The sequence below is a fragment of the Haliotis cracherodii genome, unplaced genomic scaffold (assembly GCF_022045235.1).
Source record: "Haliotis cracherodii isolate W230 unplaced genomic scaffold, xgHalCrac1.p SCAF_2, whole genome shotgun sequence".
Taxonomy (NCBI): Eukaryota; Metazoa; Mollusca; class Gastropoda; order Lepetellida; family Haliotidae; genus Haliotis; species Haliotis cracherodii.
This window is the reverse complement of record NW_027266275.1, coordinates 80237306-80251455: the sequence shown is the minus strand read 5'-3', so window position 1 is coordinate 80251455 and position 14150 is coordinate 80237306. Positions and strand designations below refer to the sequence as shown.

Genomic DNA, 14150 nt, shown 5'->3' with positions numbered 1-14150 from the left:
GGCCTACTAAACGCCATTGTTAGATGGTATGTGGGTATGGACTTCTTAGAAAAGTTTTGGAAACCAAAAAGACCGTTATAATTGGTTATAAAGCACTTGATCGCACTTGTTGGGTATATTGTGCTTTGCCATGTAACTTGTGATTGAGTGGCTATTGATATTGTTCAATGGCGTGAACATATTTGACAGAAACGATTTTGATAATCTTTTCCACTTGATCCATCTGTACTGGAGCAATTAGACTGGCGCGGCCCCGGGGCTGCACACGTCGGTCGCAACTTGAGGGTAGGGATAAACTGTGTATAACGTACCAATCGGAGATAACATGGATATTTGGCTCAATACAACTTTTGGCTTCAGTGTTTACCCTGGTCCATTCGAGGTTAAATTTTCCTACAGCTATGACGTTCTCAATTCTACCTACAGCTGCCAATTATCACAAAACTTTCATACAAATGATGTTACATTATATGAGATTAATAATTTGTATATTTCTGTTACGTAGTGTTCCCTTTTAACTGATTACTTAAAGTAAATATTCCCCAACTGTCTTAAGACTGACGCAATGGACTGAAAATTGATATAGTTGATGTTACTTGTGTTGTCCTGCTTTGTTCGTGCTATGATAAAGGGTCGTCATGAAATATATGTCCTTTTGTACACAAAGTCATTTATTGTGAAGGAAAAGAAATTGTGAATTATATATTGATTTCAATCGAGTTGTCTGGAGTTAGCTGCCTGACATATTGCCTAAATAATCAGACCTAAATAAATTATTTTCTTAAAGTATTAAGGTGCTGTATGATTTGTGTGTGTGACAAAGCAACACACCTTTGAAACAAGGGACATCACTGATGCACAAACATCTTCCGGAAGGTCACAATGATACACCTCAAAACAACCAGCAAGGTTTGACTCGGGGGATTATGGAGTTAGCCCTGAGGGATTTGGCCACCCCGATAACACCCGGCCATTGTAAGACCCCTGTCCCCTAAACACAAGCAGCAGGACAAGGTATATAACCGACACGGGAGGTATCACTTCATCACTTAAATTGCTACATCCAGCACTTAAACAGTAAAACGTGGACCGAACTGTCTGGAAGAGTAACACAATGTCACAGTTAGGAATTATCATTTTGATTGTGTGTATTGGACCTATGTTTATTCATGGAGTAGATTTTCCTCCACATTGGATCAAATCTGGAGTTGACGTCAGCACGGAAACAACTGTTGAAAAGTCAGACTCAACTGCGGACGATACGATTCGATATTTCAAGAAATGGAGAATTGCGGCGGATTATAGGAAAGCATCTACTATATTTATGGTGAAACTTTTTAATTTCCTACAGATGGGATCGCCCGTTGCTAAAGCGGCGGGTGGAAGGTTGAACAAACCCGATCTGAGATTGTCCGACACCATTAGGAGTTTCTCCACCAAAGGTAAGAGCACGGGGACATGTATAGTACGAAGAATGGATGTTTGTATTGGACAATGTTAGGATGATAAATATTCGAACATTATATAGTTGAGAATACCAATGTCACCAATAGAACCATACCCATGAAATAGGTTGTGACTCTCAAACCCGAAAAAACATCAATTTCAAATGTTTTACAAGTAATGGCCGTTATTAGCCAATTGAAATTAAATGAACGAGATGTGTTGTTTCTGGTGTTATGAATTTACTGGTGGTTTTGTTTAGAGAATCATCAACTACTTTGTCTCGAGTCCAAATAAAAAACAACAAACACACAGAATAATTTTGCATATGTAACTAAATGCTTGAAACACTTTAGTTTTAAAACTAATGTTTGACATGTACAGAGTAGTTGAATGTTTAAAGCAATATATTTGCGATTTACAAACAACATTTAACCAACCATTATGTCTGATGTAATGTTTAGGCCCGGAACAACTGCATACGTTCGAAGTGTACCATACTTAAATACATTTTGTGTGTAAGTTCATACAATAATATGACTTTTATATGAATGGATTTCTTGAGACAGTTCTGAGAAAAACATGGTACAAGCAACTTCGTGTTCAACATAGAACACTTGGATGTGTATGGCAATCCCAATTCTCTTATACGTAAACATGTTGGCTGTCTGTGATATATCTATGCTACACAACCGGCCTATTCACCATGACATTTGAGTTAGAAACAAGTGTGATGCATGTATGTGCTACATACAATCAACTAAGCAGGTTCTGCGATACATGGTTCACGAGCCACAGTAAGAATATCATTAAAAAACATTTAAATATGGAAACAACCAAGTTTCGCGAAGTTTTCGGATTTATGTCTGAAATATATCATAATTTGGCAGTGCTTTTCGGATAATTAACAAGTTATTATTATTTAATATGTTTTGCCAGAAGTACGATGTAAAAATAGATGATGTGCTATTATACGTTATCTAAGGGAAGGGTATAACAACTGAAGCTAAAGACAATCACATATAAATATTGGTATTTGATCAGTTTATGAACTATTTCATATGTAAAGAGAATTATTCAATCATCAAAAACAATAAATACGCGTTTGATTTGTTATAATTGGAATAGAAACACCCTCTTCGGTTTCCTCACTATGAAAAACTAAAACTGAGGAACAAATGCTCAATATAGTGTGGCCTATGACTATGGCCAATAGTTTATTCGAGATAAAAGTGTAGTTAATATGGTTATTTTTTTATCATTTCAAAATAATAGCAGTTGCATCCGTTCACATGACTAAAGTTTTAAGTGTATATGAAACATGATTTTATGCTAATGATACTTCGGTGTAAATGACAAATAGCGTCAAATTAGGATATTTGCTTACGAGTCAACATCAACTGCCTGGTAAAAGAAAGTACACACCCATATTTGATGGTGGCTAAAAATGAAACCAACGAGAAATTGTTATTCGATCGCGATGTATTCGATACATATTTGTGTTTTGGACCTTAAGTTTTCAATGTTTTGGTTTGGAGACTATTACCAGCCAAGTAACGATTTTTTATAACGTTTGTATTGTTTTGGTCAAATTCAATTTTCAAGTACATACTGTTTTTGCCCTGCAGTTTACATTTAATAATATATTCATTATGTTCCTGAATTTGTCTCTTACATTTTGTCTGGATTGTCACTTTTATAAACTAATAATTTAAAAACTACTTTTAATTTCAACTTAAGAGGAGTTCTGATGAACCTGTAATTAAGGGCAAACTAAAGCAATCCGTATGCTATCTTACAGTTGGGAAGGGTCCGTGTCGTGATAATGACGCAAGGGCCTCAAGCGGTTTTTTGTCAAAAGAAGATGAATCACATATTTTATTCATCTAGCCACAGTATTCACATGAACGTAGTTTATACCATTATTATTATTATTATTAATATGGTTGTTGTTGTTGTTGTTTTTGTTGTTGTTGACGGAGCTGATAGGCCACATACCTATAAAGATACACACATTGTTACTTTATTGTTTCAAGTTTACACCGAATGCTATATTTTATTTTTTTAATTTTCTTTTTTTTTTGGGGGGGGGGGCAGAAACCTATGATTGTGGGTTCGAATCCCGGTTCGCCCCAATTATGTTTCTAGGTTTGTCAGCGGCATACCCGTGCTCGTGGGTTTCACCGAAATGATAAACGTCTGAGACCTGCATCACTTGGGGCTTTCCTCCCACATTAAGCTGACGCCGTGATATAACTGGAATACTGTTAAAAGCGGCGTTAAACCCAACTCACTCACGTTACTTGGCTGAAAACAGTCGCCGAAATACTGTAAACTTAAGGTCCAAAACAAAAACTATTATACCCGACTTAAATGCATCCCCATCGAGTAACAATTTCTTATTTGTTTCATCTTTAGCCTCCATCAAACATGGGTGTATACTTTCTGTCTGTTGTCCGACAGTTTATGTGTACTAACATCAAAATCAGTGCATAACCACTTCCATATCAGGAGCGATTTCTCATCGCAACCATGACTGGTTATAAGTTGTTGGTCAGGTGGCCTAGTGTACTGTTATATATGTATCAATCTTGCTTATATGTCGTCTAATATTTCACATATGATACATATATACGTATTTTTGCAGAAATTCTACAACCAGAAGGAAGTAAAAAAGTGGAAATGCGTTTTAAGATTCCCTTTTTACCCCGAAATGAACGACTTCGATTGGCTGAGTTCCGCTGTTTGCGTAAAAAATCTCGGAACGTAAGGACTAAGAAGTACAAGATCAAGATAGACATTTTCAAAGGAGGAAGTCTTGTCAGCAAATTTGCCTTTAGGACACCGCCTTTTGTTCACGCTGAATATGATGTATTTGACGTCAGTCGCGCACTGACCCCTTGGATCAACGGTTACCATGGTAACGTCACGATAAACATTAAACTTCCATTGAAATATACCAAAACACTTTCTAAAAACAAGTCAAAGAAAGCTGATTCATTAATCGTCTTTTACCTGGAAGATGATGAATTCCTGAAAAATATGTATGAAAGTTACACAGCGGAAGAACGTGCGTCTAAGACGTCAAGTGACGTTATGTCACGTGGGAAGAGGGCGTCGCGTGGCAAGAATCGACGTCATCGAAAGAACAGGAGATGGAACAAAGCAGGAAAGAGAGAGGGCTGTCATGTGTACGATTTTGACGTTGACTTCAACACTATCGGATGGGGACAGTGGATCATTCATCCGAAACGTTTCAATTCCAAAGTCTGTTACGGCAGCTGTCCTTCCCCCATCGACATCCGCTACAAGCCCACCAACCACGCGATGTTGCAGTCACTGATGAGAACCAAACGTTCAAACTCTGCACCCGTCCCCTGTTGTGTTCCTACCAAGTTAAAAGCACTGAGCATGTTATACTTCGAATATGACGAAATTGTGGTACGCCACCACGAAGACATGATTGCTGATGAATGTGGTTGTCGATGACATCATCATCTTTGTGACGTCATTTTATTCTACAGCATGAGGCTATGTGCAACAAAATACAATTCTACGGAAGCTGATCTGTGATGACAATTCTATGGTGCTATATTGTAGAAGCCTGATTATATTGTGTTTCTTTGGGAATTTATACTGTAATATATGTGATGTAACAATGAAATAAAACGTGTAGATTGGTATAATGAATTTGGTTTATAATTTTTATACTGAGATAGTTGAGCAAATTTCACAGTTCGTTGAGCAATTTGAGTAAGCCGTCGGTCTAAAGCAAGCATCAGTGTCGGAAACGTTGTACCTACACTTGTATGGTGGGAATGGAATACAGGCCTTTGCAGTGAACAGCGACAGCATTGATAAAAAGGCTATTTTTGTACAGAAAATGTAAACGCCATAACATGATGAGTAGAACATGATTAATGTGTTCGTGTATGTTCACAATTGTGTATGTAAGTGTAATGATTTCTACCCGAATGCCAGTTTGTTCAATATGTATATTGTCGTTGTTTGTTGTTTAATGTCGCAGTCAGCAGTACTGCCTATATGTCGGCGGCCTGTATATAATCAAGTCCGACAAACCAGTGGTTGATATCATGACAACTTTCCATACAGTCGGGGTGCGGTGACGTGCAATCAACCATGTCGCCGAGCCTGACCACCCGATCCACTACACAGCCTCAAAATGGCAGCATATTTTACTGGAGCACTATTCCAACCAGCAATGTCCATGGGGTGTATTGTCACCGCTGAGTGTTATTTATCTACTAAACTTAAGGTGGTGGGGTACCTAACTTAAGGTGGTGGGGTACCCTAGTGGTCAAAGCATTCACGAAAGCCCACTTCAGGTGTCCCTTGTCGTGATATTGCTTGAATAATACTTAAAGCGGCGTAAAACCATACTCACTCACTACTAAACTTTACATTGAAGGGAACCCAACCATAAATGGAGGGATGGTACACTTGTATATGATTGTGTTAGAAACAGTTGATCGGTGTTGTTCTTCATAACTTAAACACACCAAGATGCAATTATCCACTTGTACAATTATATGGAATACACTTACAACACAAGGCATTACTCGTTCTGTTGTGTCACCAATACAATACAAGATGTTTGTTTGAATATTTTGCCATGAAGATAAACTAATCAGAATCTGCTGCTGTTAACAGAATAATCCGCTTGTCAGATAATATGAATCCGGTTTACCGGTACACGATCACAGGGATTAACGGAATATGCAGCATGTCAATCTCGTACCTCTAAGAAACCGCCCATAACTCGAGGTCGGATTATCTCTGTGACGTGTCCACATTATCTGTCTGTGTGTTTGTGGGTCTGTGTGTATGTGTCTATGTTTGTGTGGCCGTATTACAGATATATTCGCGAACATACGTTTCCAAGACCATTTACCCAGCTAGTATATATAATGCATAAGATTGGACAACTGTCCAATCTACGAAAACCAATAGTATCAACATTTGGCTTGACTCTAAAACGTCTTTTATACTGGAGTCCAAAGCTCGACAAAAATCCGGATAAATATATATGTGTATTGGGTCCAGGAAATGTGCCACCACATCCCTGTCTCAAAGATTAACTATAATCCTCAAAACATTGCAATTATCCACATTGTACGCAACAATTCCACTCGAACCACAATAAATTTGAGGTAAAGGGTTTTTCTTTGAGGTTCGGAAAATCAGAAGATAAACTTATACCTGATATTCATCACCCTCGGTACAGTGTTCGCTACAATGTGTAACCTTCTGGGAAATCACACCTTTGTCCATAATCCCGTTTCAGTTTGAGTGAGTGAGTATAGTTTTACACCGCTTTTATCAATACACCAGCAATATCACGGCAGGGGACACCAGAAATGGGCTTCACATATTGTGCCCATGTGGGAAGTCGAACCCTGGTGTTCAGCGTGACGAGCGAATGTTTTAACCACCAGGCCACACACACACAACTGGGCAACACATGTTAATTATTACTGCGTAATAACTTCAACATTTGGGAACTAGGCCCACGAGCATTACATCATCTCCATAACTTACACCTTACACAGAATCAAATGCTTTAGGAAAGTCAACAAGGTTTAATAATGCATAACACATACCCCCTTTGTTGCTGACACAGTCATGTACTAGAGACTGCAATATAAAGACATCATCAATAACCCTTCCTAAATCCAGTTTGAGATGCAGAAATTGTATCCTTAGCATTGACCCCAAGACACAAATTTCTTGATAACAATAAAAGTCAATATTTTACAACGTTATTCCTTTGTAGTTATTGGCATCGTCAGAAGCGGAATTAAAATAACAAAAGACCATGTTTCCGGGAAGTATCACTTATCAAGCATCACGTTCAACAAGAATTCTAAATTCTGGACAAGTAGATCAGCCGACTGTATGAATAATTCAGAAAGGAGATTTGTTTCGTTTTAGGTGACGAATGCTATTTTATATATCATCTTTCGTAATAGGCATATAGAGATTATCTACTGTAATACCTTTACTAAAATAATTTTGGTAATTGGGCGAGGAGTGAGCCACTGACACCGTAAACGGCAAATAAAGACACCATAACGAATTTATTATGCAGAAAAGTTTACATGTAGCACATGTCATGTCAAAATGAAAACTTGACACTTACACCTGGTATAAATGACAGGACCAGTACATATGTTTCCGAAACAATGTCAACATAAACGCTAACAATGGAATATATAATGCGCCACATGTCAACAAATGTGAAATGATTGAACAAGTATTATAGCTAAAATGGATACAATTATAACACAACTGCCCGCATGTAAATAGAAACTGCTGGCCACTGTAACTTGATACCAGTCAGCTTTTCCCTAACAGCGGGCTACTATTCTTTTGTGTGACGTCATTAGCGTCACGTTTTTTGTTTGTGACGTCATCCTACATTATGTTCTATGACGTTTCTATTTGTAACTCGGTGACCTCCGTTGTAAGCTTTTTTCTCTATATTATGTATTAATAATGTCACGAACGTGGTTTTTTAAAACTTAATGTCTTTGCGCAGCACAGTTAATGATATTAAAACACCAAACAGTGTCGAATAACGAATTTCTGTACCAGAATTTTCATGTGAAATATGTGAGGTGGGTGTTGGAAAATCCAAAATGGCTGTTACTGACGGTGTGCGGTCTCATATTAGGTCAGTAACAACCATCTTGGATTTGAACTGACGGTATACAGACTCATGTGGGGTTAGTAGATCTGCACTCTGATTGGTCAAACTCACTTCGAGGCATAATCAAGCATTATATTTGGCTCTTATGCAGCGTTAATCCTCCATTGAGTGGTTATCCTTTTACTTTTTCAGTCTGTTCAATGCACTACATCTTTCACGTTTCAACTGTTCACATTCATTAACAAACCATTCATTGCTTCTGCATGTCATTTGCCGTCACACATAATGCATTTGTAATAAACTCTATACTTCTGTCAATGTTGTCAAAAATTCATTTCAACAGATTTATCAAGTAATTCTTGTTTATTTTCGGGTAGCAAATTTTCTAAAAAATAATTCCAACTTGTTACAGTCCCATTAAAATCTGAATACGTTTTCATTATTGCCAGTGGTATCTATATTTTCACAGGCTACACACGCTTTTAGCATCAGGGTGAGCGAAAGATGAGGAAACTCTGCACGTGATTGAATGGAAAAGTCATTGGACAGCTCAATCACTGCTACAAATGCAATTATATAATATATTACGCTTGACCCATTCGGCCCAATGAATGTTTCATGTTTCAAGGTCAGTTCCTGATCTTCCGTTCATGATATGAATCTTGCATAACGAACACAACTCTGACAAACAATTACAAAAGTTGTTTCAAATATTTATCACTTGAGAAACGACTTAAACTATAATAGTCGCAGATAAAATCCCAGCTTGAGTGACCTTGACCCATCCCTTCAAACTATTCAATAATGTCAATCTTCTACAAAGTCCGAGTTCAGGTAAAATGATGTAAACAGTGAACCCCTGTTAGAGCAGACCCCTTTGGTCCGACAACCGCGTCTTTCGGACAATTACTGTTGAGAGTGCAAGGTGACACTATTTCATATACCCATGAGTTATTGATGTGGAAATTAGTTAAAGGTGCCATATTCGAAGCCTAAATTGTTTGATAGGCATTACTTAGAAGTTGACGGATGACAAGGTAGACACAATTTTATGGATGACAACTTCTTTAATACTGTTAAAAGCGACGTTTCGGTATGGATCCTTATACCGTTGTCAAGCAAGACTGAATGAGGGTACTTACTTAAATTAGGAATTTAACGTGCGCTTTCCGACATATGCGTATTTCGCGCACGGGCCCGCCAGGCCATTTGGTGTTTGGTCGAAAAGAGTATGTCCGAAAAGGGGAGGCAACCTAGGTGGGGCTCTTTAGGGTTGCTTACTTAATTTGGAGAACAATATTGGAATTTTTAAATATGCCATAAAAGGTGTGTGTGTGTGTTGTTCTGTGTTGCTGGTAATATGTGCAATATAGTATTACGTGTTCGGGCTTTTCTTTTAAGTTGCAGTGGGGGCATTTACCGGTTTGGTGTTTTTTAAATTGGTGCAGATGGGAGTTTAACTTAGTGTGGCCTGTTTGTAGTTAAGTTATTACTCTGTCAATTTTTTTTTTTTTTTTTGCTTATGATGGATTTTTGGTTTGTTGAGTGGCTTTTGTAGCAGGTGTTTTAGTTTGCAGTCAGATTTCTGATAGTTATTTTGCCAGTTATTTGAATGAGGGACTGACTGACTGATATAGGAGATTTAACGTGCGCTTTCTGCTGTAGCGTATTTCGGACACGGGCCTGGCCGGACCATTTATTGTATTCCGAAAAGGGCGAAAGTGGTGTGTGCAATCCAAGAGGGGGCTTTTAGGGGTTTCTTATATTGAATTTTTGGAATTTTTAAATTTGGAATAAATGCCGAGGTGGGTGGAGGAGGGAACTAAGGGAGCCGGGTGAGGTGGGTGTTTGTATGTTTATTGGATTTTGGATTGGTAGATTAATGAGATTTTAGATGCGCTTAATTAGATCTGTTTTGATTAGGAATATACCTAGGGTCTTGAAGTTGTCTAGTTTATATTGAGGGTTTAGTATTTCATCTAGAGTAGGAACCTTATTTAGATTGAGGGTGGTTTGTAGTGTGGTTCTGTGTGTTTGGTAGTGGGTGCAGTGGATGAGTGCGTGTTCTGTGGTTTCGGGTTGTTTGCAGTGGGGGCAGTTGCCTGTGGTGTGTCTTTTAAGTTTTTTTAGGTGGTTATTTAGGTTCGTGTGTCCTGTTTGGAGTTTTGTAATTAATCTGTCAATTTCTTTAGAGGGGTGTAGGATTTTAGGTTTGGCTAGTGGTTTTCTAAGCACTTTTTTATTTGGCTATTTGAGTTTTGATATTGATTATGCCATTTTTTGGTTAGTTTTTGTTTGTTTACACTTTTAATTTCTGATTTGGAGATCGGTAGGTTTAGGCTTATTTCTGGTATTTTGAGAGATAATTTAGCTGCTTTATCGGCGCTGTCGTTGCCGTAAATTCCTACGTTGGCGGGGATCCACAAGAAGGTTATTTGTTTGCCTGCTTTTGTTAGGTCGTTGGAACTTTTAAGTATTTGGTTCATTAATTTAGGTCGTTTTTGGTATTTTTGTTTTAGAGGGCTCGTAGTCCACTAAGGGAGTCGGTGAGAATTAGGATTTTATTGTTGTTTTTAGATTGTTGTTTATGCAGGGCTGAGGCCATGCCCATAAGTTCGGCTGTGAATATAGATTGGTTGTTAGGGAGTCGGTAAGATTGTGTGGATATAACTGGTTGTGTGGTATGGACTCCGAAGCCTGTGTGTTATGGTCTGAAGATACGTCAGTGTATATGTGACACCAATTTGGCCAATTTTCGTGTATGTATGCAATGTGGTGGTTTTAGCTGTGTTTGGGTCGGTTTGTTTATTTATTTGGTTAGCTATCGTTGTGTCTATTTTGGGTATTTGAGTTTAGGGGTGAAGATATTTGATTTTTTGCAGTTTTGTTTAAGAATGAGGGATATAGTACAGAATATATATAGTATGGAGGATTAACAGTGATAACAATTGCATACATGAGTGGGATAACATTGGTAGGTGTTGACATCAAGGGGATTGGTCACAACACGATGGACAGAGAACACATAGGACGAAGCCAATAGGGACATGAAGCCAATAAACAGGATAAGTGATTATTGCTTGATGAGTTCATAGTAGCCGGATGGGATGTAATAGCCTTGATCTCTGTTGATTGATGGCTTGTGGCGGCGAATGTGGACAGCTTCTGTTAGTTTTCTTTTAGTGAAATCATGGAGGTTGTTGGCGAGGATTTGGACGTTGTCCCAGTTGATGTTGTGATTGGGACAGTTGCTGATATGGTCCGAGATGGCTGATGTGCTGTTGGATTTAATGGTGGAGGTTTTGTGCTCTTTCATTCTGGTGTTGATTGGACGGAATGTTTCGCCTACGTAAGATTGTCCACAGTTGCAGTCAATTTTGTAAACTACACCTTTAGGCTCTTGGGGTTTGGTTGTGTTACTGCCGTTGGCCCTTAGCAGGGTGTTGAGGGAGTTGGAGCTGGTGATGTGGGTGTCGATGTTGGCTTGCTGTTTGAGGAGGCGGCTGATGATGTTGGAGGCTTTTCCAATGAACGGGAGGGCGATGCGGAAGGGTGCTGATTCGGGTTTAAGGGTCGCAGGTCTGGGTGTGGGATGGAGTACAGAGGCGATGACTTTGTCGACGAGATTGGGTGGATAATTGTTGAGGTCGATGAAGACTTGGCGGACGTGTTCGATCTCAGGTTTGGGGTCAGCAGTAGAAAGGTTGATGGCTTGTTTGGTGAGGGTGGATTTGATGCCAGCCTTGGTTCTAAGAGGGTGGTTAGAGTTGAAGTGGATGTACTGGTCGGTGTGGGTGGGCTTCCGGTAGACACTGATTTCGATTCTGTTTGTTGGGCTTCTGGAGACGAGGACATCTAGGAAGGGTAGTCGGTTGTCCTTTTTCTATTTCGATGGTGAACTGTACTCGGGGGTGTTGTTGGTTAAGATGTTGTAGTGGCAGGGTTGGGTTTTGGTCTTGTTTGAGGATGACAAAGGTGTCGTCAACTTTCCTGTACCAGCAAATAGGTTGGATGGGTGATGTTGTGAGGGCTTGCTGTTCGAAGTAGGTAGAGGAGATACAGGCGGTGGTGTGGGCGATGATAGATTCAGTGGATAGGCTGGTTTCAAGAGGAGTTTCAGTGATGCGACGGAGGAGAACTTGCAGAGTGTCATCTATGGGTATGTTGGTGAAGAGGTCTACTACGTCGTAACTGATGATTTGATCTGGATCGGTGATGTTCTTGAGTTTGGAGCAGAAGTCCGTGGAGTCCGAGATGAAGGAGTCGGCTGTTATCCCACTCATGTATGCAATTGTTGTTACTGTTAATCCTCTACTGCTAATCCTCCACCTTCTATAATATTATATATTCTGTACCTATATCCCTCATTCAGTCTTGCTTGACAACGGTATAAGGATCTATACCGAAACGTCGCTTTTCACAGTATTAAAGAAGTTGTCATCCATAAAACTGTGTCTAGCTTGATATTCGATGCCGTTCGGATGATTAGGGTCCACTGTCCAGGATGATGATGATCATGAGTTAATCGAGGGATGTTTTAAGGATACTGATGTTGATGTAAACTATATATATGAACATAATGTTCTGTGAGGCGCTACAGGGATACATTGTAGTGTAGAATATTTCCAAGATAGATCGAACAATTAACCAATGAAGGAAAAATTATTGAGACATTTTATCAATACAAGTTTATTAGTATAAATAATAATAGCACTCATACATTTTATGCTTGGTGGACGTCACCGACAGCCACATTCAGAGGCGATCATGTCCTCGTGATGACGTACAACGACTTCGCCATCCTCCACGTACATCATACTGAGAGGTTCCAGTTTGGTAGGGACACAACAAGGGGAGGGAGCGACGTTGGAACGCTTGCTTCTCATGAGTGACTGCAACATGGCGTGGTTGGTGGGTTTGTGGCGGACGTCGATCGGGGAGGGACAGTTTCCGTGACAGAATTTGGAGTTGAAGCGTGTAGGGTGGATGATCCACTCTCCCCAGCCGATTGTGTTAAAGTCCACGTCAAAATCGTACAGACGACAGCCTTGTTTCTTTCCTGCCTTATTCCATCTTCTGTTCTTGCGTCGACGACGTCTGATTATGTCAGGTGCAGATCTCTTACCACGCGATGCGCTATTCATCAATCCATCGTATGTAGACTGCTCTTTAACCAAAACGTTTTGAAGAAAGTCCTGATTTTCCAAATACAAAACAAGTAAGTTTTCATAAGCTTCGGATGTTGTTTTCGAAAGAAGTCGGAAGAAAGTCCGCGGCATTTCCACATGAATGGTGACGTCACCGTGGTAACCGTTGACCCAGGCAGTGATGGCTCGACTGATGTCAAAAACAAAATCTTTATGGTGTGTAGTAGGTTGGACTCTGATGGTAACTTTTCTTGCGATCTTCTCTCCCTTGAAAATGCTGATCTTGACCTTGTACTTCTTTAGAAGGGAGAGAGCGCGTGGGCACCGGAACTCAGCTAATCGGAGACTCTCGTCCTGAGGCAGACTAGGTATCTTGAACGAAAGGCCAAATCTGCTGCTTTCATTGATTTTACTCATGTCTGGAACAGGAAAACAGTATCATATGAACGAGCAACTAAAAAGTGAAGCATTTTCCCAAATACATTCTTGTTTGGAATCAGAAAGATATATTCCGGGTTTGTATTGCACATCTACACACCAGTCAGTCTGGTGTTAAGCTTACCTTTAGCTGCGAAGCTCCTGATAGTGTCGACTTTCATCAAATCAGCTGTTTTGAGCTTTCTGCCTGCTGCTTTTGCAAGTGGTGCGCCCTTTTGAAGAATATTAAACAATCGCACCAGGAATTTGGTTGAATCCTTTTGATAATCAACTGTATGACTCAGCTTGCTGACAAAAGGGGATATGTCTGCAACATGTTTTCCCTCATTCCGGTAAGTGTGAGGTTTGACTTGAAACTCCTGGTTTAGCCATTGTTTGGGTGAAGCTAAGCGACGTGCTCCAACATTGGCGAGATATGTCAGAAATAAAATGGCGATTTTACACTGCGACAT

At 39.5% G+C, this 14150-nt stretch overlaps 3 protein-coding genes across 3 annotated transcripts; 1 reads left to right on the top strand and 2 right to left on the bottom strand.

Moving 5' to 3' along the window:
* The first annotated feature begins 1303 nt into the window (after window positions 1–1303).
* Window positions 1304–4932, top strand: LOC139469708 (nodal homolog). The gene is made up of 3 exons (XM_071251953.1): window positions 1304–1442; window positions 2209–2211; window positions 4091–4932. Exons 1-3 carry the CDS (start codon window positions 1325–1327, stop codon window positions 4930–4932), a joined length of 963 nt encoding a protein of 320 aa, XP_071108054.1. The 5' UTR covers window positions 1304–1324.
* A 2073-nt stretch (window positions 4933–7005) lies between these two features.
* Window positions 7006–12396, bottom strand: LOC139467836 (uncharacterized). The gene is made up of 3 exons (XM_071249341.1): window positions 12110–12396; window positions 11331–11949; window positions 7006–7098 (listed from the first exon to the last, which is right to left on the bottom strand). The coding sequence occupies exons 1-3, from the start codon at window positions 12394–12396 to the stop codon at window positions 7006–7008; spliced, it is 999 nt and encodes a 332-aa protein (XP_071105442.1).
* A 456-nt stretch (window positions 12397–12852) lies between these two features.
* Window positions 12853–14150, bottom strand: LOC139467835 (nodal homolog). The gene is made up of 2 exons (XM_071249340.1): window positions 13823–14150; window positions 12853–13679 (listed from the first exon to the last, which is right to left on the bottom strand). Exons 1-2 carry the CDS (start codon window positions 14148–14150, stop codon window positions 12853–12855), a joined length of 1155 nt encoding a protein of 384 aa, XP_071105441.1.

Bases quoted from the DNA above. Each gene is read 5' to 3' on its own strand.
- LOC139469708 (XM_071251953.1), top strand. From the start codon at position 1,325: ATGGTGAAACTTTTTAATTTCCTACAGATGGGATCGCCCGTTGCTAAA.
- LOC139467836 (XM_071249341.1), bottom strand. From the start codon at position 12,396: ATGAGTGGGATAACAGCCGACTCCTTCATCTCGGACTCCACGGACTTC. The intron at 11,950-12,109 runs GTACAGGAAAGT...CGTCTCCAGAAG, and splicing joins CCCATCCAACCTATTTGCTG to CCCAACAAACAGAATCGAAA. The intron at 7,099-11,330 runs GTCCAAATCCTC...TTTATATTGCAG, and splicing joins ACAACATCAACTGGGACAAC to TCTCTAGTACATGACTGTGT.
- LOC139467835 (XM_071249340.1), bottom strand. From the start codon at position 14,150: ATGTCGCAGTGTAAAATCGCCATTTTATTTCTGACATATCTCGCCAAT. The intron at 13,680-13,822 runs GTAAGCTTAACA...TTCCTGTTCCAG, and splicing joins CAGGAGCTTCGCAGCTAAAG to ACATGAGTAAAATCAATGAA.